At 52.1% G+C, this 25,746-nt stretch overlaps 1 protein-coding gene, 2 long non-coding RNA genes and 1 pseudogene across 6 annotated transcripts; 1 reads left to right on the top strand and 3 right to left on the bottom strand.

Moving 5' to 3' along the window:
• Positions 1 to 581: 581 nt before the first annotated feature.
• Positions 582 to 1,711, bottom strand: LOC120584769 (uncharacterized). The gene is made up of 2 exons (XR_005648136.1): positions 1,513 to 1,711; positions 582 to 1,403 (listed from the first exon to the last, which is right to left on the bottom strand). It is a non-coding gene; the product is annotated as an uncharacterized LOC120584769 (long non-coding RNA).
• LOC120584767 (uncharacterized) lies at positions 1,685 to 25,335 on the top strand. Of its 4 annotated transcripts, XR_005648134.1 has the most exons (4): positions 1,685 to 2,054; positions 4,720 to 4,882; positions 6,117 to 6,160; positions 13,232 to 14,606. It is a non-coding gene; the product is annotated as an uncharacterized LOC120584767 (long non-coding RNA). The 4 variants fall into 4 exon arrangements; XR_005648133.1 differs by lacking the exons at positions 6,117 to 6,160; positions 13,232 to 14,606 and adding an exon at positions 22,681 to 25,335 and having other exon boundaries at positions 1,686 to 2,054; XR_005648135.1 differs by lacking the exons at positions 6,117 to 6,160; positions 13,232 to 14,606 and adding an exon at positions 12,888 to 13,194 and having other exon boundaries at positions 1,686 to 2,054.
• Positions 13,223 to 13,341, bottom strand: LOC120584898 (uncharacterized; annotated as a pseudogene).
• Positions 15,518 to 18,671, bottom strand: POLD4 (DNA polymerase delta 4, accessory subunit). Its single transcript, XM_039840721.1, has 4 exons — positions 18,352 to 18,671; positions 18,010 to 18,099; positions 17,685 to 17,796; positions 15,518 to 17,339 (listed from the first exon to the last, which is right to left on the bottom strand). The coding sequence occupies exons 1-4, from the start codon at positions 18,446 to 18,448 to the stop codon at positions 17,315 to 17,317; spliced, it is 324 nt and encodes a 107-aa protein (XP_039696655.1). The 5' UTR covers positions 18,449 to 18,671; the 3' UTR covers positions 15,518 to 17,314.
• Positions 25,336 to 25,746: the final 411 nt, after the last annotated feature.

The raw sequence follows: 25,746 nt of genomic DNA, 5'->3' as shown, positions 1-25,746 counted from the left end.
TCTGATTCTTGATCCACTTGGCTGGTCCATCCTGCCGAACGAACACTGGGGGCTGCCTGCCATTCTGCAACCAACCACGATTCCCCCTCCCCCACGACTGCCCCCTGGGCTGGGGCTGGGGGCAAGTTGGGTGACAGTGTCAGGAGGGAAGCCAGGAAGGTGGGCCCATTATTAACCGCAGAGCCGCAGTGGCCACCAGAATCTATGGAGGGCTCTTGAGAAGTGAGAATTCAGCACGTGTGAGAACAAAAACTGGAGGGGAAACCATAAAAAATGCAGACAAATGATTAAGAACTATGTGTATATACAAACTCATGTAAATTGCTAACGGGGCAAAAAAAGTAGTTTAAAAAAAAGATATGAGGAATCTGTCACTCTTGGATCCAGTCCTCCAGTCCTTCATAGGCAACCATTGTTAGCAGCTTCTTGAGTCCCTCCAAAGACATACCATGCTTATATCATCAAATATACTTGTGTATTCTTAAAAATATATATTAAATTATAGCATTAACATACTATTCTGCACTTTGAAAATTTTCCATATCACAGAGTTGCACATCAGTACAAAAAGCTCTACCTTATTTTTCTTTTAAGAATAAAAACCATTTATTTGAGCAAGGGGAGCTGCTGCTTTGCCTTATTTTTAAAATAACCACACAATCTATTTTATGGAATCCACCTTTACTTCAGTGTTCATCTACCAATGAACATTTGGGTTGTTTACGTATTTTTTTCCATTCCAAGTAAGTACCCTTGTATATATACTTTCTGTGCATACGTGGCCACTAAATCTGTAGGACATATTTCTAGAATTGCTGAGGCAAAAGTTATGTGCTTTTTTTAATTTTAAAAGACATTGCCTAATTTCCTTCCAAGAAGTTGCACCAATATACAGCAAATGGGAACGACTGTTTATGCCCATAAAGGACTGCTCAGCCTACACATCAATGACATCTCATATGAAGCCTGCAACACTCCCAGAGGAGAAAGTGCAGGCATTATAATCGCCAGTTTTAGAAATAAGGAAAGGAGGCCCAGAGAAGTAACTGAGTCTCTGATGGAGCCTGAAGCAGATCCTAGGTTTCTAGATCTCAGTCCAGAGACCTAACTCGGGAGTGGAGAGTTCACAGCTCTGCCCTAGGGAGGCAGGCCAGGGGTCCGGAAGCCCTGGGAGCTCCCGAGAGGGAGGGACGGTCGGGACGACCCATGCTCACGGAGTCCCAATCCAACTCCCACCTGGTACAGGAACCTCTCGGGAGCCCCGACTTGAACACTTGTGCGACAAGGCGCTCACGTCCTTCGCGCAGCCGGACTCTCCCGGGCCAGCTCCCACCTTCAGAACGTTCTTCCTCCGTTGGCCCGGCTCTGCTCTGCCTGGGACAGGCCCGGAGCCAGGGCGGCCCCTAGTCGAGACAAGTTTTCAAAAGACATAACCGAACATGCCAAAGAGACCGCGCCCCCGCCGCTGCTCCCTGCAGACGCTTCAGAGCCGCGGCTGCCAAGAGAAACTACCTTTCAGGCCTCCGCGGCCTCTCCTGCGCCCGCAAGGCGCCGTGGGGCTGGGGCCGTGGTACCCAGCGGCACTCAACCGACCGCGACGCTCGCGCGCCATCTTGCGTTCGTTCCCCTCGCCACCGGGTGACGGCCCGGAAACCACATTTCCCAGAGTGCCCAGCGCGTCCGCGCAGGCGCAAAGAGCCTCCTCTCGTTTCCATGGGAACCTCGCCCCTCAGAGTCCCCACCGCTGAACTGTTGAGCCCAAGCTGTTGCTCCTTTTCAGGTTCCCTGGCGCTAGGGCGCGGTCTGCCGCCGGTTGAGGGGACAAAGTAAGGGGCTCGAGGGGAGGAGGCCAGGCGGCCCTGCCTCCCGGGACCGGCGCTCCCCAGCTCTCTTCGGCGTCCCGGCGTCCGCGCGCTGCTGGGGCCTCCGCGCTCTGAGGCGAAGGGGCCCGGCGAGGCCAGGCAGTGTCCGTCTCCGGCCCGCGCGCGCTAGCCCCGCTTGCTCCGCGTCAGCGCCTTGTCGCCCCCGGCCGAGGGCCCGCGCGCCGCTGACAGGTACTCCCCGGGCGGGGGCCGGGCGCCGCGGGCGAACGTGCAGGTAGCCGCGAGCACGGCAACAAGCGCGCCTGGGGCCTCACCCTCCTGGGCTTCTTGTAAAACGGGGCTTGGGCTGGAATTCTAGTGCTCGTTGCGATTCCGTTGCAGAGCATTCCCTGGCTCTGTGTGGTCCGAGGGACAAGTCCCCTTCTCTCTCCTCTCTAGAGTAAGGAGGTTGACGCAGATGATCCCTAAGGTCTCTTCTAGCGGATATGGGTTCATTGCCCCTCACTGCACACCAAGTGCAAGAAGCAAGAAAGGGAACTGGATGGTTTGAGCAAAAATTCAGCTCAGGATCTAGAGTTAGAGCAACTTGGGTATGTGACTTTGGGCAAAGCTATTACATCTATTGAACCTCAGTTTCCTTGTTTACACACTGGAGGTCATAAAAGTACCACTTCAGGGTTTTGAAAATTAAATAAGACAATTCATGTGTAAGTTTAGCCAGGGGCCTGCGCCTAGTAAGCGTTATCCTAAGTCCCAGCCATCATTTCTGATACTTTAAAAGATGTTCCTTAGCCACTGTGAGAGACCTTTTCCTGATTTTTGAAGTAATTTTATCTCTGGGCAAATCTATTCTTTTTTATTTATTTATTTTTTATTCCCTACCGCGCCCCACCCCGCCGCCCCCTTCCACACGGATGTTACCTTAAGAACTGGGTCTCTGATGTCGGGGCGTCTCCTCCTACGCGCTCCTGAGACACACCCAGGCATCGCACCCCGTTGGGGAGTGAACCCAGGACATTCTGCACGTAAAGCAGATGTGGTAACCACTACTCTATGGAACCACCCCAAGAAATCCATTCTCCTAAGTGGGATGATTTTGTAGGCTGATTCTAATGGGAGAAGCCTGGGTCTTCTAACCCAAGACTGGCTGCTTCTGGCTGGTTTATCTCCTCCCTTCAGCTGTAGACTGTGTTTTAACATTACCACACAGCATCTAGGGAGGGTGCAAAGCCCAACACCACTAGTGCAGAAGATGCTTCCCCTTCCTCGACATTCCTAGAGGATGTGAGCATTTATATATCACGATACAGACACAACTGAATACTGAATTATAATCTTTATATAATATTATAACAAAACATAAGTGGTTGCACACAGTTAAACAAAATACTTAAGAATTCTATGCTACTTGCATTGAGTTCGAGCTTCATGTTAATTGGGAAAATCCTAATAGGAGTTTTAAGTTAGTGATAAAAATGTTTGTTTTAAATCTGGGAACTCCCAGTAGCTCCACAAACAAGGCTTCATTCATCCAACGTGCATCCTAATGTGGAAATACGAGTATTTTTTTGAACACCTATTATGTGCATGGTACTTGTGGGGTACTCTGAGGGATACAGAATTGTATAAGACAAGCTTTGCCCTCAAGAAACGTAGAGTCTAATAGAGAAGACCAACCATGCATACAAAACACATCTAATACAAGCAGAAAGTGATGAGTTCATGAGAGAGATACAAGTAACTGTGCTGTGAACATTCATTCAGAAGCAGCAGAGACCAGAGCTCAGTGGCTACATAACGAGAGCATCAAGGAGGAGACAGCATTTGAGCTGGGCCTTGAAGGACATGGGGAATGTGGACATGCCAAGAAGCAGGGAAAAGATATTCTGGGTGCCCTCCCCACAGCCCTGAGACCTAGAGGGCAAATGTCTGTCGCCCTGACTACGTGGTGAGCTCCTAGGAGGCAGGGGCTGCGTTTTGGCCAGTGTTTTATTCCCAGTTTGGCACATGGACGGCACATCGTTAATAACTGTCAGTGAAGGAACAGGGCCTACATGTCTCTCGCCGAGAGGAGCCGAGATGCAGTCTCTAGATCACCCTCAGGCTCACACACCCTCTTACAGCCACTCTTGTAGGGGAAGCATGTGACCAGGCAGATGATTGTGGGGTAAGGGCCATGTCGTTGGCATATTTAGGACAGAACCAGCCAGTTGGGAGAAGAGCGAACAGGGTTTTGCAAATGGGTGGGAGAGCTTGTGAACCCCCTTCCATGGAAACGAGCTGTACAACCCCGAGGGGAGGAAGCTGCAGCAGGGGATCACGAAGCAGCCTTGAGGACCAGTGATGGACATTCCTTTAGCTCTCATGGCACTCGTGTCTATTCCTGGCTCTTCTTTTTCTATGGCTCACTCCTCCCCAGAGACATTTTTCTCCCATCTGTGACCCGCCTGGACTGGGAAACTATGTCCACCATGACAACAGGTCGCCAAGACCTGCAGCTGCTGCAGAAGAATGAAGCTGGCTTCAGCAGCACCATCTTCAGGATGACTTCTGGGCGCGGCCTGGAAGAATCCAGTGCTGCCTAGGGCTCAACCTGTGCCAGCAGCTAGCACAGAAACAGACCACTCAGAGCAGTTGTCCAATGATCCCGGGAGCGGAGAACTACCTTAGGACCTGGGGTGGAGATGTCACTTGAGGAGGGCAAAGCAGAGAAGACTGAAAGGGGGAATGGCTTGAAGACAGGGAAAACCCTCCTTAGTCCTACGTAGACTTCCGCTGGGATCCTCTGTTGCTCACGGAGGGTGCAGTATCCTCAGAATGAGGAAGCTGGGAAGAGGTTAAGTTGGCGTGACTGAAGATGGGATGGGGCACAACTGACTGCCAATTTTGTCCCCAGATGTGGGATGGTACGGGACTTCTGGGGGCCACAAATCCCCCTTTCCTGGTGATGCGACCCATGCTGTTTCACCATCCTTTTGACAGTCTCTGCTACCAGCCCGGATCCCTGCTCTTCCTCTCCGACCTGCCTCTCCAGTTTGCTCCCACTCCACTGGCTGCAGGTAGGTGCCTGCCAGGTGTGTCAAGATTCCTGTGCAGCTAAGTGCCATGAGAAGCCTGAATAATTCCAGACCTGGCACTTGAGCAGAGGCTACAGCTGCTCAGCGCCTGCCATGGAGGCCTACGTCAAGGGGCCTGATGACCCTCTACAATTACAACAACTAGAACGTCTTGTGTTACAACTTTCACTTTTCCATCTGAGGGATCTGAGTTCTTACATTATGAGTCAAAGGGCCAAATGGTAGCACTGAGACCAGTGACCTTTTCACTGCCTCGGCTGTCACTGAAGGTGTGCCATCTGCCTACTGATGAGGCCACAGTCTTAGGCTATTCTGGAGTTAGACCAAGACTCTCCTTCCTTCTCTCTCCAGTCAGAATTACCTCAGTTCTCCAGCCCAGCTCGGCTTCCCTCTGTCATCAGACACATTTGGCTAGTCTCTCACTTGCAAGCACTAGCTAGACACTGACGTGTTCCCATGGTGGCAGGTCCCATCAGAGACTGGTGTGCCTCCCTTCACTCAGCCAGGTTCACCCTCTCCAAGGCAGCCACCCTGGGTAGCTGGGACACTTTAGGGGACTCTGTATCCGGGCTAGAGGACCAAGAATATGAAAGCTATTTTCCCACTGGGTAAGGAGGCAAGTTGACAAAGTTTTCCCAGTGGGATTCCCTAGCCTGGGTAGTAATGGCACACCGCACCCCACTGGCACCCCCGGCAAAAGCTCAGTGAGCCTCAGAGGTAAAGGTGAGGAGGTGGGTGTGGCAGGGAGGGGCTCATGGAACAAGCCTGAACTAAAGCAACGCCCCGCATGCTGGCCTCACTCGACCTAGATGTAATCGGCAGGTGGGCAACAGGCTGGGTGAAGGAGGATGCCCTGGAGGCTGGGGTGAGGAGATGGAGTTGATTATAATCTATATACGCAATTTATCTTCATGTGGCCTGAGAAGGCTTGGAGCTAGGCAGGTGTGCCCAGGACAGCAGCCGCCTCTCTCCCCAGGCGACACACACTGCTGGGCAACTCTTCTCTTGGTCTGGCAGACTGACTCGCATTTCATGAAGGCCTCAAGAGACCTTCTCCACAGCTCCCACCCTCACTGTTGGCTCAGTGAGATGCCTCCCCCAGCCCTGTCCAAAACCCGATCGTCTCAGTGTCCCAAATGTTCCTGTGCTAGGCTGGACTCTGCCTCATCAGAATGACCACACTCCTGCCAACTTCAAGCTTTTATTTTCTACACAGGACTGAGAACCTAGGAGAGGCAGGTGGAATGCCATGGGAATAGAGTAAGTGCTTTGGGGCAACAGGTGGAATTATGCCGGGATCAGTGGGACGCCAGGCTGTCGGGCAGTGAGTGCTGCTGGAGAGCCCGTCTGGCGGGTGGGGCTGGCTAGAGCATGGCCAGATGCTCTCTGCAGCCAGGTCAGCAGCAGGCAGCCCCTGCTGCCCCACCCCGCACCCCAATGCAGCCTCTGCCTGCCCCTCCGCCTTGCTCTTTCATCTCTCCCCCCTTTCCCTCCACCCCTTGCCTACCTCGGCTGAGCTCAGGAATGCCCATCTTGGCCTGCACGCTGCAAGACCTGTGCTTCTGGGCACGTCCCTCTGATTCCTCTCTTACAAAGGGAAAAGGACTCCGATGAGAGAGGAGGTTATGGCAGGAAGACAGAACTACGTGCAAGCTAAATGGGAAGGAATCAGGTTGAAGGGACCCTGCCAGAGAAGGACTGGAGGTACCGCTAGCTCTAAAGGCCTTCTGGTCTCCAGGAGGAGTTGCGAGGCCAGGCAAAGCTGCTCTGATGGGGACCTGGCCTCGGAAAGAGAAGTCTGTATCTCACTGGTCCCTGTCTGAGAGCCTGAGGGCCTGTGATGGATCCATTTGACAGGAAGGCTGGCATAAAACTAAACCTATTCTTTTTTCTTACAGTTCATCTCTCTGAATCTTGAGCTGCAAAGCAGCCTCTCTGCTGACTTTCCCATTTCCTCTGTCCTACACCCAGGTGTAAACCTCAGGGCGATAACTCTCACTTTCCACATTTTGTTAGTTATGAAACACCAAAGGCCCTTCACAAAACAGCCACCTTTTATCCCTACGTCTTCACTTAGCCCGAGTCCCTGCTCCCGTGCCTGGGCTACTGCAATAGCCTCCGAGCTGCTCACACACATCCTTTAGTCTGCCCACGACATCATGACTAGATTAATCTTTTGAAGTTCAGCCTCATTTCACACGTTACTCCCAGGTTCATTGCTTTGCGTGGTCCTCCTGTTGACTGCCAAGCGCAGTACAGACTGTTCTGCTCAGGGCCTTTCCCATCCCAGCGCCAGCCTGCCTCCTGGCTTTAGCTCCCAGAGCATCCTAGTACGCATCTTTCACTCAAATCGAACTGGACTGCTAACTCTTCCTTGAAATACCTTTTCCATCCTTTTATCTCTTCGCCTTTGCTCATGCTCACGGTGAGCACCTTTTTAGTTTGAAAAATTTCAGACCCACAGAAAGTTGAAAGAATAGTACGGTGAACACATATATCCTACGTTTAGATTCACCACTTGTCACATTTCTCTCTTTTTTTTCTTCTTTTTTCTGAATCCACTGAAAATAAGGTGTAAGCTCTTAAGACACTTCACCCCTAAATACTTTGGTCCATATCTCCTAATAATAAGGACATTATCCTATATAAGCACCTTTATAAAGGACATTATCTTCTATAACCATTTTAAGTGTATAATTGTGGCATTAAGTACACTCACAATGTTGTACAACCATCACCACTATCTATTTATAGAAGTTTTTCATCATCATAAATAGAAACTCTGTACCAATTAACTATCCCTGTATTCTACTTTCTGTCTTTATGAATTTGTCTATTCTAGGGACTTTATATAAGTGAAATCACACAATATTTGTCCTTTTGTGTCTGGTTTATTTCACTTAGCATAATGTCTTCAAGGTTCGTCCACGTAGCATGTATCAGAATTTCATTCCTTTTTAAAGATGAATAGTATTCCGTCGTATGTGTACATCACATTTTGTTTAGCCATCCATCTGTTGATGGACACTTGGGTTGTTTCCATCTTTTGGCTTTTGTGAAAAATGATGCTGTGAGCATAAGTGTAGAAGCATCTGTTTGAGTCCCTGCTTTCAGTCCTTTTGGGTCTGTACCTAAAAGTAGAGCTGCAGGATCATGTGGTAAGTCTGTGTTTAACTTTCTGAGGAACCGCCAAACTGTTTTCCATAGCGACCAAGAAATTTCACAACGACGCAATATTATTATCTAGACTACAGACCATAATTACATTTCTCCAAATACCCCTACATTTTCCATTACAGCTTCTTAAAAAAATTTGATTCAGGATCCAATCAGGGATCACAGACTGCATTTGGTTGCCATGTTTCTTAGTTCTTCTTAACGTGGAATAGTCCTCCTGCCCTTTTGTTTTTCATAATATTGACATTTCTGAAGAATCCAAGCTAGTCATAGTGTGGAAGACCTCTCAATTTGGATTTGTTTGAATGTTTCTTCACAATTAGATTTAGGTTAAACCTTTTGTAAGAATATTCTGTAAGTGACATGTTCTTTCTGTTGCATTACTTCGGTCACTTAACATTGTTTTATCCCATTATTGTTGATGCTGAATTCGAGTACTTGGTTAAGATGGTATCTGCTAGATCTCCCCATTGTCAAGGAGTCCTTTGCCCTTCGAAGTCATAAGTGATCCGTTGAGTGGCAAGTGGAGACAGTGTGATATCTTGTCTCCAACAACCTGTTAGTTGTTGGTTTCAGCATCAAGTAATGATCTTTGCCTAATTTACCTCATTATGTTTTTAAAATTATATCATCCTTTCTACATTTAGTATACATTTAATACACTATTATTCTTCGGTAAAGAATTTTCTCTTGTCCCATTTTTCAGTATCTCTATAGATTATTCTTTTTTTATTCAGTGTGTTCTAAGCCATTACCGTCATTATTGTTTTAGATGCTCAAATTTTTCTATATTTGGCTAGCAAGAGCGCCTTCAAGCTGGCCCCAAGTCCTTGTGTCACGTTCCTGTTAGTGTCTGAGCACTTCGTTACTTTCTAGCACAGGATAATGTTCCAGATGCTCGTAGCATTGCCTGTCCTAAACATGGAATCAGCCATTTGTCCATAGATCTCTAGTTTCTTTAAGTGGGAAGAGATATTCAGAAACAGCCCTAGGTTCTCGATACGCTCATTGCCTTATTGTTTCTCAGCCTTGTCAATGGACAGAGAATGAAAACTCTTTATTAATCATTGAATTCTAGGACTCTGCTTCTGACTACATCAGAATCTTCTTATTATAAATAACTATAAAACTGGGAAATGTATATGGGGCAACTCTTAATAGGCTTCAAACAGTAAGCAGGACTGTGAGTACTGAGGGCAGGAACATGCTTGCGGTGGGCCCCGCGTATACCCTGCACCTTTGCCTGGGGACAGTCTGCTGACTCCGGCACAGAGGTGGAGCCCATGCAGAGCACAACAGTTCTTCCGAGCTGATAAGGCAGAGGTCCGAGTTGAGGGCTGCTGAATCCGAATCTAGCCAGAGTGGAAACTCATCGCTAATACTCTGAGTATTGGGCTGAGACCGGAAAGGCCATGACCCAGGGCAGGGGCTGGCAAACTACAGCCTGCCCAAGTCTTGCCCACCCTGGGCCAAATGCGGCCATGCCTACCTATTTGTTTACTTATCGTCAATGGCTGGTTTCACGCCACAGTGGCAGAGCTGAGTAGTTGTGAAAGTGAAAGTTTGGGGTAAATTCCTAGAGGTGGGATTGCTGGGCCAGAGGGTAAATGCTGTGTCACTGTATTAGTCAGTCTACCAGATTTCCCTCCATCGCTTTTGTGTGTTTCCCCAAGCTTTGCCATCAGACTTTACTGTCCAAGTTTTTTAGCTTTTGCATCTTATTTGTAGTGAAGTTGGGCATCTTTTCAGATATGTAAGGGTGGACTGAAAACTCTTCAAGGCTAGGGACCGAGGCTGTACATTCTACACTCTACTTATGCAAGCAGGTTGCCAATGTGCACTTGGTAAGTCAATAAGGAATGACCTGGTCATTCCAGACCTACTCTGGACTCTGGTGAAACCTGTTGCCGTGACGAGTTAACTCTTGTTAGAGTGTGGGGCAATGCCAGGCGCCTAGCAGAGATCTCATGAAAGAGAGGTGCACCTACTACAGAGAGCAAGTCCTGGACTCCCCACAGCCAGGACCCCCTGTAAGGACAGGTAGAAGACCCTTCTCTCCCAGTGGCATGTAGTGAAAAGAGTGTGGCGCCCTGAGTCCAGGGACATCCACAAAGCCACGACAGTGCATGACACAATAACCCTCTTACCCTAGTGGAATTGTTTCTATTATTTTTACTATCTGTTAAATGCATCAACATGGACACGGTAAGACTTTCTTCCTGACTGATTGATTCAATAGATAACGTAGTGTCACAGTTCAAAATCCAAAAGTACCATTTAACAAAAAATGTCCCCTCATTCTTATTTCCAAGCCAAGTTACCTTCCTCTCAAAAGCAACTAATGCTATCAATTTCTTGGGTATCCTTTCAGAGATAGCACATGCATAATATGTGTGAATACACACACATATTTTTATCTAAACTGTAGCATATCATATACACCGTTCATCGATCCTTTTTTCCCCACTTAACTATCTGTTTTAGAGATCATCCTATGTATACTGACACGTAAAAAGCTTCCGTGAACTTTTTCACAGTACAGTATCCATTATGCACTAGAACTTATTTTACTGGTCCCTTACATATGTTATTTTACACACTCAAGTGTATCTGTAGGATAAATTTCTAAATATGGACTGAAAGGGATCTCTACCTTTGTAATTTTGATAAATAGTGCCTTTTTTTTTTTTTTTTTTTTAACGAAGCTGGAGCTGTATCAGTTTACAGCCCATCACTGTGGGGCTGTAACAGTAGGGGCCTGGGCAGCCATGCTCCGGGAAGGCATGCTGGGAAGTGGCAGGACAGCCCTCTGCACGCTGGGTGTGATGATCGTGGCTGCTCTACATCTGAGAGGACCTCAGATGAGCACTCGGCAGGCTGGCCCAGTGGGCCACAGGCTTCGGAGCAGGAAATGAAAAGGAGCCTGCTTCTGAACTTGACAGCTTCGATGCCTTCCTTGCTGAGAAGGCTCTAGGGAAAGATGGCTCCTGCTCCCCAGGCCAAACAACCCCCAGGAGAACTGACTTAGAGACCAGATTTCACTGGAGTTTGGGACTGGCCTTCATAATTGGTAGCTAAATGAGTCTCATGGGCTGGACAGGTGCAACAGACCGAACAGTAGGTGTGAGTGAAGTGGGAAGGTTCTGTCCGCTTGAGTGCTTACTGTGTAGCCGGCCCTGTGCTAGGGACACACAGAAAGGAGAAAGTACTTTAGCAGTAGAGACAGTGAAATGTATTGTTGTAGCAACGTGATGTGCGATGATAAAACGTACGGAGATTACCGTGGGGAGCGGAGGAAGGAGCCGTAACTCTTCTTAGGGAAGGTGGCACAGAGAGAAACAGCATGAAGTCAAGGGTAGGACTTGTAGGAAGGAGGAGCCATCAGAACCTTCCAGCGAGGTGGAGGAGGCGTCCACCCCAGCGGAGGTTTCTAGGAAATGTCTTTGCCTTCAAAGGAAGGTTCGGAAGGACCCAGGACTCAACACATAGTCCGCATCACCTGGCCACCTTGTGGGAACCCCCACTCGTTCTTCAAATCTGAGTTCCTACAGTGTCAAGTTCACACTGGTCATGTGACAGCGTTCGCTCTCTCTCCCATCCCGGGAAGCTCTTGGAGCTTGGGATGGGGTTCTAATCACTCGCATTTCCCACAACTAGCACAAAGTCGTTGTTTGCTAGTTTAGGACCAAAGTGGTTGAACGGGAGACCTGCCTGCAGAGGAAACTGGCAAGCGTGCTGAGAATCCCGTCCGTCCTAGAGGTGGTGGTAATCCAGAGTCGCCTTGCATGGAGCCGCTGTGGCTTTGATCTACTTCTAGACCCATTCAGATGTGTTCCCTTCCTTTGTTTACTTGAGTTTCTTGGTAAATTGGCTCCTTAAGCCTTCACGATACTTAGTGAGTTCGTCTGAGTTTGAGGGTGGATAAATATTGCCACACCTGAGTCAATAAAGAATGAATCGGTGTGGCCCTGGTAGTTACTATGACAGCTGGGGATGCCAGAGAGAACTACAAAACGGGGACAGTGGGAAGCAGGAAATGTGGAGACAGGATTAGGGCAAGCCATCCTGTGGCATTTCCATGTCCTCCTAATGACACCTTTGATATCTGGGCAGCCGCTACTGCTCATGAAGTTCTCGAGAACCTCCTGGACGCTGCTCTACCTCGACTCCTCTGCCACTCTGACACTGTCCCCTCTCATTTGCTGGTTCTCCACCTTCTGGAGAGAATTTTCCCAAGCGCCCTCCTTGGTCCTGCCTTTGCACCCTCTCCCGTCTCCCTTTACGCTCTGAAGGAACTTGTCATGCTCATGGGTCAAGTGTCAGTTCTGTGCCGGTGATCGATTCCCCTCTGTCCCCTGGATACCGCTCTCCCCAGACCTCACTGCTAGACGTGACCACTTGGTTTCCATTGCCTACTAGACATTTCCATCTGGGTGACCTGCTGTCATCTCAAACTAAACATGCATGAAATCGAGCCTCCGTCTCCATTTCTCCACCCATGGCATCAGCATTGTCTCACCCACCCAAGCTCAAAAGCTGAGTCATGTTCAACGCCTCCTCCCATTCTTCCCTTCCCAAACACAAGTCTTGCCAACTTCCTTTGCAAATCTCTTATACGGTTCTTTGTCTTTTCCGTTCTGTCTGCTAATCCAGGGTCCCAGCACCCATGTCTTGAATATTTAATAGCTTCCCACTTGGTTTTCCGGCCTGCCAGTTTCTTCTTCCTTTAGTCTTTCTTTCATAGTTGGCCAGACAGATTCTCCAGAACGATTATGTTAATCCTCTTTCTCTCCTGCTCAAAAACTTTCAGGAGCTTTCATCACCATAGATAAGTCCAAACTCCTCAGGCTCAAGACCCTGTGTTTGGTCCCAGCCTGTGTCACTGGCATCATCCCACATGATATGGGTGTAGGCTCCGAAGCCAGACTCTGGGACCATATGACACTTCTTGACATATGCTGGGTGACCCAAGGCAAGTACTTAACCTCTCTGTGTCTGACTTTCCTCTTTAAAATTGCTTTATAAAAAAAGTATAATCATTTCTAGGGTTGCCACGAGGATAAAAGACACTTAGAACAGTGTTGGGTACATAGTAAGCACCAATGTGCTAGTTTGTTATTGCACTGATTTTTTTTTTTTTTTTTATGCCTACAGCACCCGGTCTTCCTAGGTGGTCTCCCATCCAAGTACTAACTGTGCGTGACCCTGCTTAGCTTCCGAGATCAGACGAGATCGGGCGTGTTCAGGGTGGCATGGCCGTAGACTTGCACTGATTTGAACAGAGTGACTGCTGCGGGCTGCACACCTCTCCCCTGGGTGCACATATCCACCTCTCCCTGTTGCCTTTGCTCAGCTCAGTCTCTCAGTCCAGGATGCTCTTCTCTGCTGGCCGGTACCCGTCCAGGGCCACTTACCGTCCTCTTCCTTCCAGTGAACACTCATCTGGTGCTTTCTGCAATGCTGCTCAGCCTGGGCTGGATGGTGGTGGGTGTGTCAGGGCACATGAAGCCGCCATAGGCCACACATGGCACACATGGCACACGTGGAGGGTTCATTTTACTTGATAAGTAAGTTCATTCATTTTTATATCCAGACGTGTCATGGAGGAGAATGTGAAACTGACCAAAGGTTTTTGAGATCAAACACACAACTACTGAGAGTATTCAGAGTGGAGGTGTCTTGGCCCCCGCCCCCCACCGGCCCTAGGGCGGAGTGTGCATTCATTCCGCAGTGGAGAGGTCTGAGGGGCAGGGGCATGGCGGGTAGAAGGGGCAAGGCGAGGATCAGCTAAGGCAGGGGTAGTCCCAGTGCAGTGGAGGTGGCAGTCCTTGTGCTCAGGGCCCCTGAACACATGGCGGTCTGTCCATCCCGAGAACTCATGTCCACACCACTTTTAGTTGCCCAGACGTAGCTCTTGTATTACAGTTTTATTAACTTTCCACATGGGTAGGTCTGATCTCTTCAACATCATCCTAAGCACCCGGAGCACAGGTGCGGGTGGGGTGCAGGTGTAGGGTAGTAGAGTGGAAGACAGACCTGGGCGTGAATTAGACCCTGAAGTTTACTGATTGAGCAAGTCACTTTTCCTCTCAGCCTCAGTTTCCTCATCTGTGAAGCATGAATAATACCTACCTAATGACGTCGTTCTGGGGAGTCAACTAGATAAGCATTCGGCCTACGACACAGGTGGCACTTAGTAAACATCAGATCCCTCCCGGCCATACCAGGCTCTCAGCAAACGTCTAATTCTCGAATGTTCCACCCCCAACTATATCCCCACTCCCTGCGTCTAGACCCGCAGCTTCTGCCTCCCTTCCTGCCACAGTGGATGCTCCTATCGGAGGCACCTGTGGGAGGCCGTCCTCTTCCTCTGTACTAGTCCCGGCCCCTCCCACCTTCACAAAGACCTCCATCGCCCAACTGCCTCCCCAGTGCCCTCCCTACTGGCTCACTGTCTTCACCATGTAATCATGCTGTAACATCACTCTATCTAAAACAAGACAATAAAAATGCCTCACTTAGTCCCACACCCTTCTAGTTACCATTCTATTTCTCTGCTCCCTTTACAGTCAAAAGTCCCTAAAGAATTGGCGTGCTCTTTGTTTACACTTCTACCGCCATTCCCTCTGAGCCCACCCCAGGACATTCTTATCCCCATCACCCCAGGACATTCTTATCCCCATCTTATCCCCATGGAAGCTGCTCTTCTCCGGTGACCTCTACGTTGCCAAGTCCAGTGTGCTGTTCTCAGGCTTCTTTACCATATGAAACCTAGAAACGCCTTCTGCCCAGGCCTCCCAGGCCTCCCAGGCCCCACCCTCGCCTGATTGTCCTCCAGTCTTGCCCCTCCTGTTTCTTTTGCTGCATGTCCTCTTCTCCTGGCCTCTAAGCACAGAAGGCCCCGGGGCTGTCCCTGGACCACTTCTTGTACTCACTCAGGTAATCTCATTCACAGTGATGGTCTTAAATGCCATCTAAAAGACACCCAAACTTAGATCTCAAATCCAGAGCTCTTCCTGGAACTCCAGACTTGCGTATCCACTGCCTACTCCCCATCTCCGCTTGGATGTGTCACAGACGTCAAATGTGAGCTCTTGATTCCCACCCCACCCTGCCTGTCCCACAATCTTTCCCATCTCAGTAATGGGAACTCTGTTCTTCCAGTTGCTGAAGCCAAAACCTTTGGAGTTATCCTTGGCTTGTCGCGCGCGCGCTCTCTCTCTCTCTCTCTCTCTCTCTCACCCTACAGTCAGCTGATCGGCAAATCCTGTCAGTCAGTTCCTTCAAAATACAGAATCTGGCTACTTCTTACCACCTCTATCTCCCCACCCTGGTCCAAATCACCATCACCTCTCAGGAGGTCGACCCAATAGCCTCCTGAGTGGTTTTGCCTTTTCTTCCCCCAACCCCACAAACTGTTCTCCAACAGCCAGAGTAATGTTTTCAGAACATGCTTGATTATGTCATTTATTGGCTTCAAACCCACCAATGTCTTCCTCTCAGAATAAAATCCAGATTCCTGTCCTGGCCTGCAAGGCCCTATGGGGCCAACCTGCTGCCTCTTTGGCCTCATTTCCCCCACACTCCCCTCGCTCCCTCTGCCCTCTGACCAGGCTGGAGACCCTCCTGCCCCGGGGAGGGTGTGCTTGTGGTTCCTTCTTTCTGGAGTGCTCACATAGGTGACAGGCTTGCTCCCATATGTCCTTCGGCTCTCTGCTTGAAGGCCGCCCTGTCAGAGAGCCTGCCCTGACCAGCCTCTCTGGCACTCTCTTTGCTGACCACTGACCACCAGCTGACATAGTATTTACATGTTTGTTTTTGTCCACCTCCTCACCACTAAAAACACTCAAGAGGACCTGCAGATGCTTGGCGGACGAGCAGGGCGTGGTGCGGACGGGAAGAGCCTGGTGTGCATGGACCCAGCCTCCGCCCCGCCCCGGCCCTGCTGGTGCTGCCAGGCACCTTGGCACAACCTTCCTGGACTTCCGTTCCCTCTCTGTAGAATCTCCCTAGAAGACTTCTAAGGGAGGATAGAGCTATACCATTCAAAGTCCTTGAGACATGATCAGTACTCAGTAAAATGGAGGCTAAAAAGACCACTTGGCCACTCTCTAGGAGGAGTCCAAGTGCTCTCTGTCTCTGTCTGCCCCGGATGGAGGGCTCATTCAGCAAATGAAGGTGACACCATGTGAGAAGTACTGATTCCGGTCTCCATGCCAGACCGTCCCAGGGCCCCCTAAACATCGTTTCTAGCTCCAGCCAGTTCTCCTCCATCCCCAGCACCATCCAGTTTGCTACCAAATCCCCTCAGATGGGGGCCATCTCTGAGCAGGTCCTGTGATTTGAAACCCTCCCCCAACCCCTGCTTTAGATGCCATGTGGGAAGCAGAGGTGCCTGCTGGGAATGTGTAAGTCTTTCTGGACTTTGCCATCCATGGGCCTCATGGATGCTCCCCTGACTAAGGACCCATTTTCGTGAGCTGGGGAACACGGGGAAGGCTTGGTGGCTGGTCTGATAGGTTTTCTCTGGCTGGTGAGGGTAACTAAAGAGTGGTTTCCCCATATGCCACCAGGGGGCGCCAGAGGCTGCTCGGCTCTTGTCAGGACTTGTCCCATGGTCTTAAGGTGTCTTTATTTCTCCCTCTCAGGTCTAAGGTTAGGCAGTGGCAGAGGCGCATGCACCTTGCAAAAACGGCATGGTGCTGGCTTTCTCCCAACTATCAGCTTGCTGGGTGCTCTTAGCCCACTCAAGGTCACATTAAGGGACTGGTGTTCAGGCTTCTAGGCTCTGTTCTTTATTGATAAGCTTTAGTGAACCCCTGGCTCTGTGAGCTTAGCCAGTTCTGCCCTCAGATTCCCAGCCTTGGGTAGGAGTGTATCTGACCGAGCCTGCTGTGCCATGGCTGTGCCTAAGTTGCTACACCATCCCTAGGACTGCAGTTTAGGTCAGGGAGGCATGCGGCAGGCATCAAAAGGTCCCAGCCAGGTCCTTGCCCTCAGGGATCACTTCTCATGCAGAAGGCACTCATCGGTTCTCAGAGGGGCTCCCAGAGGGGCTCCGGGAGCCTGCTGGTTAGATGGAGAGCTGGAGACCTCCAGATTCAGCCTCTCTCCTTCCCTGTGCGACTCCTTCCTGCCAGACGCTCTCCACAGCAGAGCTGAGCTGATGGGCAGCAACTGGCTCTCACTCACATCCCGAGGCTCTCACGCAGTGGGCTGGAGGTCTTAGGTGGTATCTCAGAGGGGATAGAGATGCCAGAGGCTGTGCAAACCAGGGTGGGAGGGGCGAGAGAAACCAGAGGAAGTCTGTGAAGTCCCTCGATCTGATTTCACTAGCACCAGTTCTTGGCCAGCCCTTCAGTACTAAATAGTCCCGTGGGCCTGTGTGCACGCTTCCCCCACCGTTAGCTAAGAGATACGATGAAAGCAACCTTCTGCCCTCCCGAGCCAGGCACCTCATAGAATTTTCTTGCCTGCTCAGCAAAGACCCCCAAGCCTGCATCCATTTCTCCCTCAGGTCAGGGGCGTCCTTACCCAGGGCCACCGGGCTGGTGGTGCCTGGAGAAGGCCCTGGCTCCCCGAAAGCCCTCCCTGGCCTGTCTCTGACCTGTACTGGAAGCGGGGATCTCCAGGGTGGGTTTGCAGCACCTGGCGTACTTCTGGGGGAGGCTCCAAGCCCATCTGCTCTGCCCGCTGCCAGCGCTGCAGCCGTGTGATCCCTGCCGGGGTGGGAAGAAGACAGTGGAGTCTCACAGGGGGCAGCGAAGAGTCGGGCTAGAGAATGTGTGTGGAGGGGCGTGTTGGGACCGCTACACTCCCATCTCCGGGGACAGCGCCCAAGAGGGTCAGGCAGGGCCTCGGGGCATTTCAGAGACATGTAGGTGACAGGACTGGCTCCAGAATGTGTCCCTGGGGCCTGAGAGGGTTCTCACCTGTGCAGGGCCCATACTGCCAGGCCAGGTCAAACTGCCTCAGCAGCTCCAGCTCCACTTCCTCCACGCTCAGGGGCTGGGGCTCTTCCCCTGCAATGACAAGCTGCTCTTCAGGCCTGCCCGGGCCTGTGCCATTCAGGGCTGGTCCCCTGCCCCTCACCTCACAGCTGTCCCACTGCTCCCCAGCCCTTGTCACTCCTCTGCCTCTGCCTTCTGCTGCCAGGCCTAGTGTAGGAAGTAGACGACATACTTCACTGACCCCTTGCATTGCCCACGTCTGCCCACGTCCCATGTCCCTTGGCATCCACTCCTCCCGCTTCCCCCCCGCCCCACCTCAGAGACCTAGCTCTGGTGCCAGCTTCCCCTTGCAGTGTCCAGCGGGGCCCTCCCTCCTCTTCACTACAGGGAAGGCATCAGTAATGAACCGCTTCCGGCCCATGGCGGCCACCCAGGCAGGCGGAGAAGGAGGCAACTGCGGGGAAGGAGAGAAGCCAGCGGGCACAAGAGAGACAGCTGCTGAGAGAGAGAGAGAGAGAGGGCTGGGGCCAGAGAGCGAGCCCGGGGCCAGCAACAGGCAGACAGGATGACCCAGACACAAGCAGAGAGGAAGTCCGCAGGTTCCAGGGACTGGCCTGTCCCCCTGCCCACAAGTGCGCAAACATCAAAGACCTAAGCCAATGGCTGGCCGCCTCCGTAGGGCGGGGCCTGGCTCCAGCCAATGGCAGGCAGCGCAGTCAGAGGGGGCGGGGTAGTAGCTGCAGCTGTGTTCTGGGGGAGAAGGGGTGAGGCTGGGGTGGGGACCTGTCAAAATGCCCCAGACTGCACCACCGCCTCCTGCCCGCGCCCCCGCCCCCCCACCCCACCCCCACATTGGCCTGCAGTGGGTCTCTGGGGACTTACAGAGCGTTATCCTCAGCCTCTCACTTCCCGTTTTCCCTTCCTAGGCAAATGTTCTTTTCAGCCTCACTAATCCCCGTGGCCGGTTTGTAACTCCCCAGGAGCCCAGGAGCCTTCCACTCCCCACCCCCCGCACCCCTCTTGGCCACAGAACACTGTGGGGGCAGGTCTGGAGGTCCGAAGAGAGTTTGGGCTGCTCCAGCCCCCTTCCCTGCTCCCACCCCATCCTCACTGGCCCCAGGAGAGCTGACTGGAGGAGCCCATGGGTTTCGAAAGCTTCTTTCTCACCGTTTGCGCCCAGAGATACTAACCACTCTTAGTCCAGGCAAGCGTTTGCCTTGTCGGCTCTCCTGGGGTCCCACAGCCAGCCCCTGCCTGCCTTTTGAGTCAGGAAGATTCCACACTGAGCAGGAGACCAGAGTGTGTTTGGATCCCCAGTTCTTCATAGCAAAATCGGCCCTGTCTGTCTCACAGTAATGTGAGTGTGAGCAGAAAACACCAACAATAAACCTAACGCTTATATGGCATTTACAGTGTGCCAAATTCTGTTCTAAGCTCTTTCCCACAGACTCACTCAACTAGAATAGATATAAAATGATTCTGGAACAGAGTAAGTGCTACTACTCACAGGCACTGTGGGGCTCCAATTCAACCACAGCCCCTGCATGTCCCCCAGGAGCTCCCAGGCTAATAGGGCAGGCAGATAGGACATACACGCTGTCAGTACAAAGATAAAATTCCTAACCAACAAGAGAAGGGGAAGGGCGGGGTCAGAGATGGCTGGACCTTGAGCTGGCATAGCCCTGGAAGACCTCCTGGAGGAGGCAGGCTGAGTAAACAGTGTCTCAATTCTCTGCCCATGACCTTTGTCCCTTGGGCTCCTATCATAGCTGACTCACCCCTACACCCACTTCCCCCTCACCAACTTCCTGGCAGCAAGAGAAGTGCTGGCCAGTGGGAGTCTGGGAATCCGCACAGGGACGGCCCAGCTCTAATCTGCCTCTTGAGATCCCATCCGGTTCTTCCCACCAGGAGCCCAAGGGCCTGCTCGGAGGCTCCTGCCTTCCCCTTCTCCCACTGCCCTGGAGTCTGGGTGCTCAGGGATAGGAGGAGGGTGGGCACGAGGTTGGAGAACACCCGTGAGAGGGGACCACCAAAGGGAAGGAGCAGGCCATGTCGTCAGGGACCTCCTCCCACCTGGCTGTCCCCGGTGCTTCTTGAGGAGGGCTGAGTAGGGGAGCTGAGCCCCTGGGCGGCTGCACAGAGCTGGAGGGCCCTTCCCTGCTTCATTGTTTGGGCTGGGCCTGATCTAATCCCCCTATCTGCCTCCTGGACTAAGTGGGGCCCACACTGAGGGGGACGGAGCCCTGCTGTGCTGGGCGGGAAGCAGGGAGGCCCTCTCCACCAGGCCCGGGAAGGGCCTAGGTGTGGGGTCCAGTCAGGCACTAAGCGGTCTGCTCTACAGAGCGGTGGTGTCCAGGCTGTATGGGGCTGACCACCCCTCCCCAGGGCGTTCCCAGAGGTGTGTGGCACCTACCTCCTGAGCCCCCTGGGTGGGGCAGACCCCTCCTTATTCCTGGTCCCTCCCATCCCTGAAAGCTGATAGCCGTGGGGCCCTTCCACCGCCCAGGGAGCGTGAAATGGGGTGTGCCGCTGGGCGGCCACAGTGCTCCCTCTGCTGCCTGAGCCTATTGCCTCTCCCCTCTGGCACCCCGACCTGCTCTGTGAGCACTGTCTGAACTGTCCCTGCTGACTGCCCCCAGCTCTGCCTAGCCCAGGCCCCACTAGCCTGTCTCCCCCAGCCCCCAGAAAGAGAGTCGGGGCAGTCGGCTCCAGTGCAGGCATCTTGGATTTGACGTTCTGGCCCAGCGTCACGGGAACGCTCCACTGGCAGCGCTGTGCTCCTCTCCCGGTCGGCCAGCAGTGGGCTCGGGCCCCAAGGCTCAGAGGTGTTGGCATCCGGGGTTTAGAACCATCTCTGACCAGTCGGCATTCTTCCCTTTCTTGGCATCTGGCTCCCTAAGTGTGCTGCCCACCCATGGGTCATTTCCTTCTTTACTTCCGCACCCTTGCCTGGCCCCTGTCACCTTAGTCCTGGAACCCCTGCCCTGCTCAGGCAGCCTTCTGGTCATCCCCAAACTGTTATCCTGGGGGCTGTCCCAGTTCAGGCTTCAGGCTCGAGGGCTGAGCCAAAGATCTGAGTTGGAAACTAAGTTCTCTCCTCTTCAGGGACTTTCCTGAGACCCAGCCCCAGGATCCTGTGTCTGCCCTGACCCATAGAGGCTGGTGATAGGACTGAGCTTTGCACCTTGGCCTGGAAACACTCAAGGTCCTTGCTTTATGGCCAAGACCAAAGCCTTGGGGGAACTCAAGAGAAAAGGAGAGAAAAGAACTGGAACAAGAGCCCAGAACCTCCCTGAGGGCTGAGGCCCACCAGGGACTGCTCCACGGGGAAGGGGGATTAGGCCTGGCTTAGCTCAGACAATGCTGCAGGATGGGGGCCTCGGCACCGCGCATGTGCCCTGAGAGCCCCTTCCCCTCCCCCAGCTCATGATGGAGCTTGTAGGCAGAGCCAGCTAGAAGTGGGAAGGTGGGGACAGGTGGAGGGAGGGAAGCAGCTGCCTGGGGCCCAGCGGGCTACGGGCGTTGCCCGCTCTCCTTCCCTCTCCCCAGCACCCCCCTCCTCAGGCCCTCAGGCCCTGCCACCCACCCTGAGCTGCGGATTCTGGGCAGCCATACACAAACACCCTGGGCCTCGTTCCCCATCCTGCGGGCCAGATTCTTTCAGGCAGCAGCTCTTAGTCCCTCGCGACCCTCACAGACCCCCGCCTCTCGCTGCTCCATGTTCTCTGACCTAGCGGGCTTAGGGGCAGGGGCCTGGTGGAAGGCAAAGGTTCTCCTGGGTCTGAGTCTTTCTGCCACTGGATATGTCTTTTGTCCTGTCCCCACCACCCGTTCTAAACCTCCCACTACTTCCCCTTGGCCATCCTGGCTTGGTGTTCTGAAAAGGGGCCCTCTGGCCATTCCTCACCTTGGCCACCAGGTGTCAGACTTTGTCCAGCTGGGAGGAAGGTTTTAGTTAGTTTCCACCCATCAGCCAGGCCTTGGAGATCAGGGCAAGCTGAGGAGGGGCCTGGAGGTGACCTCTGAACTAAGGCGGCAAAGGGACCCTGAAGGTTGAGATGAGGAAAGGGCTAGATCTCTGGTTCTAAAGCTCACAGTATTCTCTGACTGCCCCCGCCCCCACCCCACTGACAAGGGCTTTGTCCGCTGCTGGGAAATTGGGGGAACCAGGCTGAGTCAGGGAGCTCAAGAATTGAAGGGACAAAGGCAGGGACAGTTGTGGCTCCAGAGAAGAGGGGGGAGCTGAAAGGGAGCCACCCATGAGAGCACTCAGCCAGGCCTGGGTCACTGGCCATTGCCCTCTAGTTTAAGAGGAATAGGGTCTCCCCTTTGGCCCTTTCCCATTTGGGGTGGCTGTGATCCTGCGTGCATGCGCGTGTGTGTGCGAGAGAGAGACAGAGAGAGAGAGAGAGAGAAGGAGAGAGAGAGAGGCGGTGGTGGGGAGACTTCTCATATACAGAGGGGGCCCATAAGTCCTGGATGTTGGGCGAGGATGTTGGGCGAGTCTTTGCAAAAGCGAGCAGCTGGCCAGGTGTGACTACCTTTTTGCCACCCCACGTCAGAGCCCATTCTGAACCCACTCCTACCCCCCATGGAAGTGCCTCCTCTAAGTGACACGTCTCCATCCTGTGCACATCCTCTCAATCACAGGTGCGTGACCAGGTACCCAAGATGACAATGAGATTTCTAACCCACTCTGTGCTGTCTGGAAGTGGCAGGGAGAAGGGCCTTCCCTCCCTCTCGCTCACTCTTCCCAGCCTTACTGGGAACATGACTTCTAGAGACGACGTCCTCCCCACATGACTCAGGTAGTCCACGTTCTTAGGCTGACCTCTGGATGCATGGGCCCCTGACCGTAAGACTGTACTTAAGAGGTGGAACCTAAGATAACCAGCAAAAACTCATCACCTCTCCTGAGATAGCTGTGGATGGAGAAGCAATGACAAACTCACTCACAGAAAAGCCTCAGGACCTGTCATTTGCCAGGAGCTACCTGCCCCATGGTCCACAGTGCCAAAATCCATGGGAGGGGCTCACACTGCAACACTATCAGTAGGGAGCTATTTGGGGGAGAGTTCGAGAACTCACTGCCCCTCTGGGCTCTCTTCTGGGTCCGCCTCCCCGCCTTACTCCTTAGGGTGCACCCCTCTGCATCCTTCGCCAGGGTGAAGTCCAGCGCTTGCCCACCCTTCTCCCGGTCACTGCCTCCCATCCCCCTCTGCACTGCGGCTCACAGCCAGTCAACAGTAGGATCTCTAAGCCCCTAGAGTCTCTTGCCCCACGGTTCACTGTCATTCTTGCCTTGCCAGTCCTCAGCCTTGGCAAATGCCCTTTCTCCACTCTGCCCCCACTTCTGGGCATCTCCGGCTTGCTAAGGAATGTCACGATCCATGCCAAACGGGTCCGTTGACAACAGAGTTGTGTTTGCCGATGTCACCTGGTTGCATGTGGCTGCCCAGCAACCCTTTTGATTCTCCTCTGCTTGTCCCTGATTCCATTCCCGAAGTCTCTTCATTGTGCTCCAACAGCCACCCCTCATGTGGCACGGACATGTTTAGATCTCTTTTGTTTGAAAACAACAGCAAACCAACTAACCGAAGAACCTTCTGTGCTCCCGCTACCCCCTCTAGACATTGATTCCCTTTGCCATCAAAATCCTGAGGGAATATATCCACCCTTTCTACTTTCTTCTCACCCTCTTCTTTAATCTCACGGTTTGGTATCTGCCTCTCAGCTGCTCTTGCAAAGGTCACCTGTGACTTTCTGATTACCAGAGCCAGGGGACTTTCCCCATACTATTCTCTCAATTCTTCTATGGCATCTGACGTTGTCGATCAGCTGCCTCCTTAAAACTCTCTTCTCCTGACTTCTAATACACTATTGTCTGGACACACTTTAAGTAAGTTTAAATCAAATCGTCGAGAACTTTTCTCTGTGCGTGTGCTGTGCTAAAATGCTATAGGAATACAAAGATGAATAAATCAGGGAGCCTGCGCTTAAGATACTACCTGCTTAAACAGGAGACAGACACGCTTAACTCTCCCTCGTCCTGCCCATCCTCCAAGAATGGTGTCAAATCCCACCTTGTGCATTTATGCACAAGCACTTAACCGTGCGCAAGGCACTGGAAATGCGGTGGTGACTCCAGACTTCACTGCCGCCCCTCTGGGGCCCCCAGACCAGCAGAGCCCTCACCCAGCTGGATGCAATCACTCCTTCCTCGACTTCCACAGTATTTTCCCTGGGTCTTTCTGCACTTAATCAAATTCTCCCTTGGATTCTAGCATTTGCGGGGAGGGAGGTCCTAGTCCCTTTTCCAGATTATTTTGTTCAACACACTAATTGAACACCTTTTTGGGGGCTGGCGCTTGAGCGGGTGCTGAGATAAACAGATGGAGAAGACTCGGAATCTGCCAAGAAGTTCACAGTACTGTAGTGTGGGACACATTTTTCTCTACAGCCTTTTGCTTGGTGCCTTACATGTAACAGGCTGCTACTCATTTTGCCCCTGGATGGAGACAGCCCACATGCTCTCTCCTTTCTGTCTTGTTAGGCAGGAGGCAGGGCCCGCAGGTGCCCCCGGCCATGCCTGGGCAAATGTCCCTGCCTAAAGAGCCTGAACCCCTCCAACTTGGGCCGGGTGACTCAGGGACATTCATCAGAGCCTGGCTTGCCCTACCTACAAGCCAGTCCAATAGCTCCTGTGCCTACACTCCGCCCCTCCCTTGGGAGTGGCTCGTCCACTTGTCCGTACCTCTGAGTGCATGTGCATGCTGTTGTGCCCTGTGGTTTCAGATAAGCTGGTCTTCCCTTCCCAGATAGAGCACAGGCTCCATAAGGGCAGGAGCCAAGTTAGATCTTTTATAGTTCCAATACGTGTTAGCACAGTGATTGGGCAGGTAATTAAGTCTTTAAAATACATGTCAACTGATTGACATCACCATCATGTGTTACTTCCTTCACTAAAGGCACCATTTCCAGGAGGACCTTGTCAAATGCCCATGTATTACCTGGGAGCAGCTAGCCCATTTACTTACCCAGCGGCTCTTCCCTAGTGCCATGACATGCCACATGTCCTAAGTAACCTGTAGTTACCGATCACTGCTGCTGCAGCCAAGCCTCTCACCTTCGCTGTCTCTTATCCTTTCCCACAACCTCATAAGGGTGTTTAATATCCCCATTTTACAGATGAGGAAACGAGAATAGAGCTCTAAGTAATTTGTCTAAAGTCATTTAGCTAATAGATTATGAAACTAGGATTTGAGCTTCGGTCACCCCTCAAACAGCATCTATCCCATTCACTTGCAGCCCAATATGAGTTTTGTTTCTTACCAACTAATCTGCTGTCTCGTGTTGGAGATAAAGGAATAGTCGGCTGAGACTTGTGACTTGGCTGCGGTCTATCGCCCTCCTTAGGAGATGAAGGGCATTGAGAAGGTGGTCACTGAGGGGGAGAAGGGGCCCAAAGGCAGCCACGGGAGGGGGTTCTGAGGACCGAATGTACGGGCTGACCACTTGGAAAGAGCCCTGGAGGGGCAGATGAACTGCTTTGTAGAGAAACAGACCTATGAGACCATGAAAATAATCCAGAGAAGTGAGGTGGACCGAGTAAAGGCTGGGAGAGGGAAGATAAGTTACAGACAAGAATGCGTTTGGGAGGACTATGGGAACTGGCATTGATGGAGGGAGCTGGAGTGAAGTCTGCCGTGCATGCAT

The sequence above is a fragment of the Pteropus medius genome, unplaced genomic scaffold (assembly GCF_902729225.1).
Source record: "Pteropus medius unplaced genomic scaffold, Ma_sr-lr_union100, whole genome shotgun sequence".
In the NCBI taxonomy this organism is placed as follows: domain Eukaryota; kingdom Metazoa; phylum Chordata; class Mammalia; order Chiroptera; family Pteropodidae; genus Pteropus; species Pteropus medius.
This window is presented reverse-complemented; position numbering and strand designations above follow the sequence as displayed.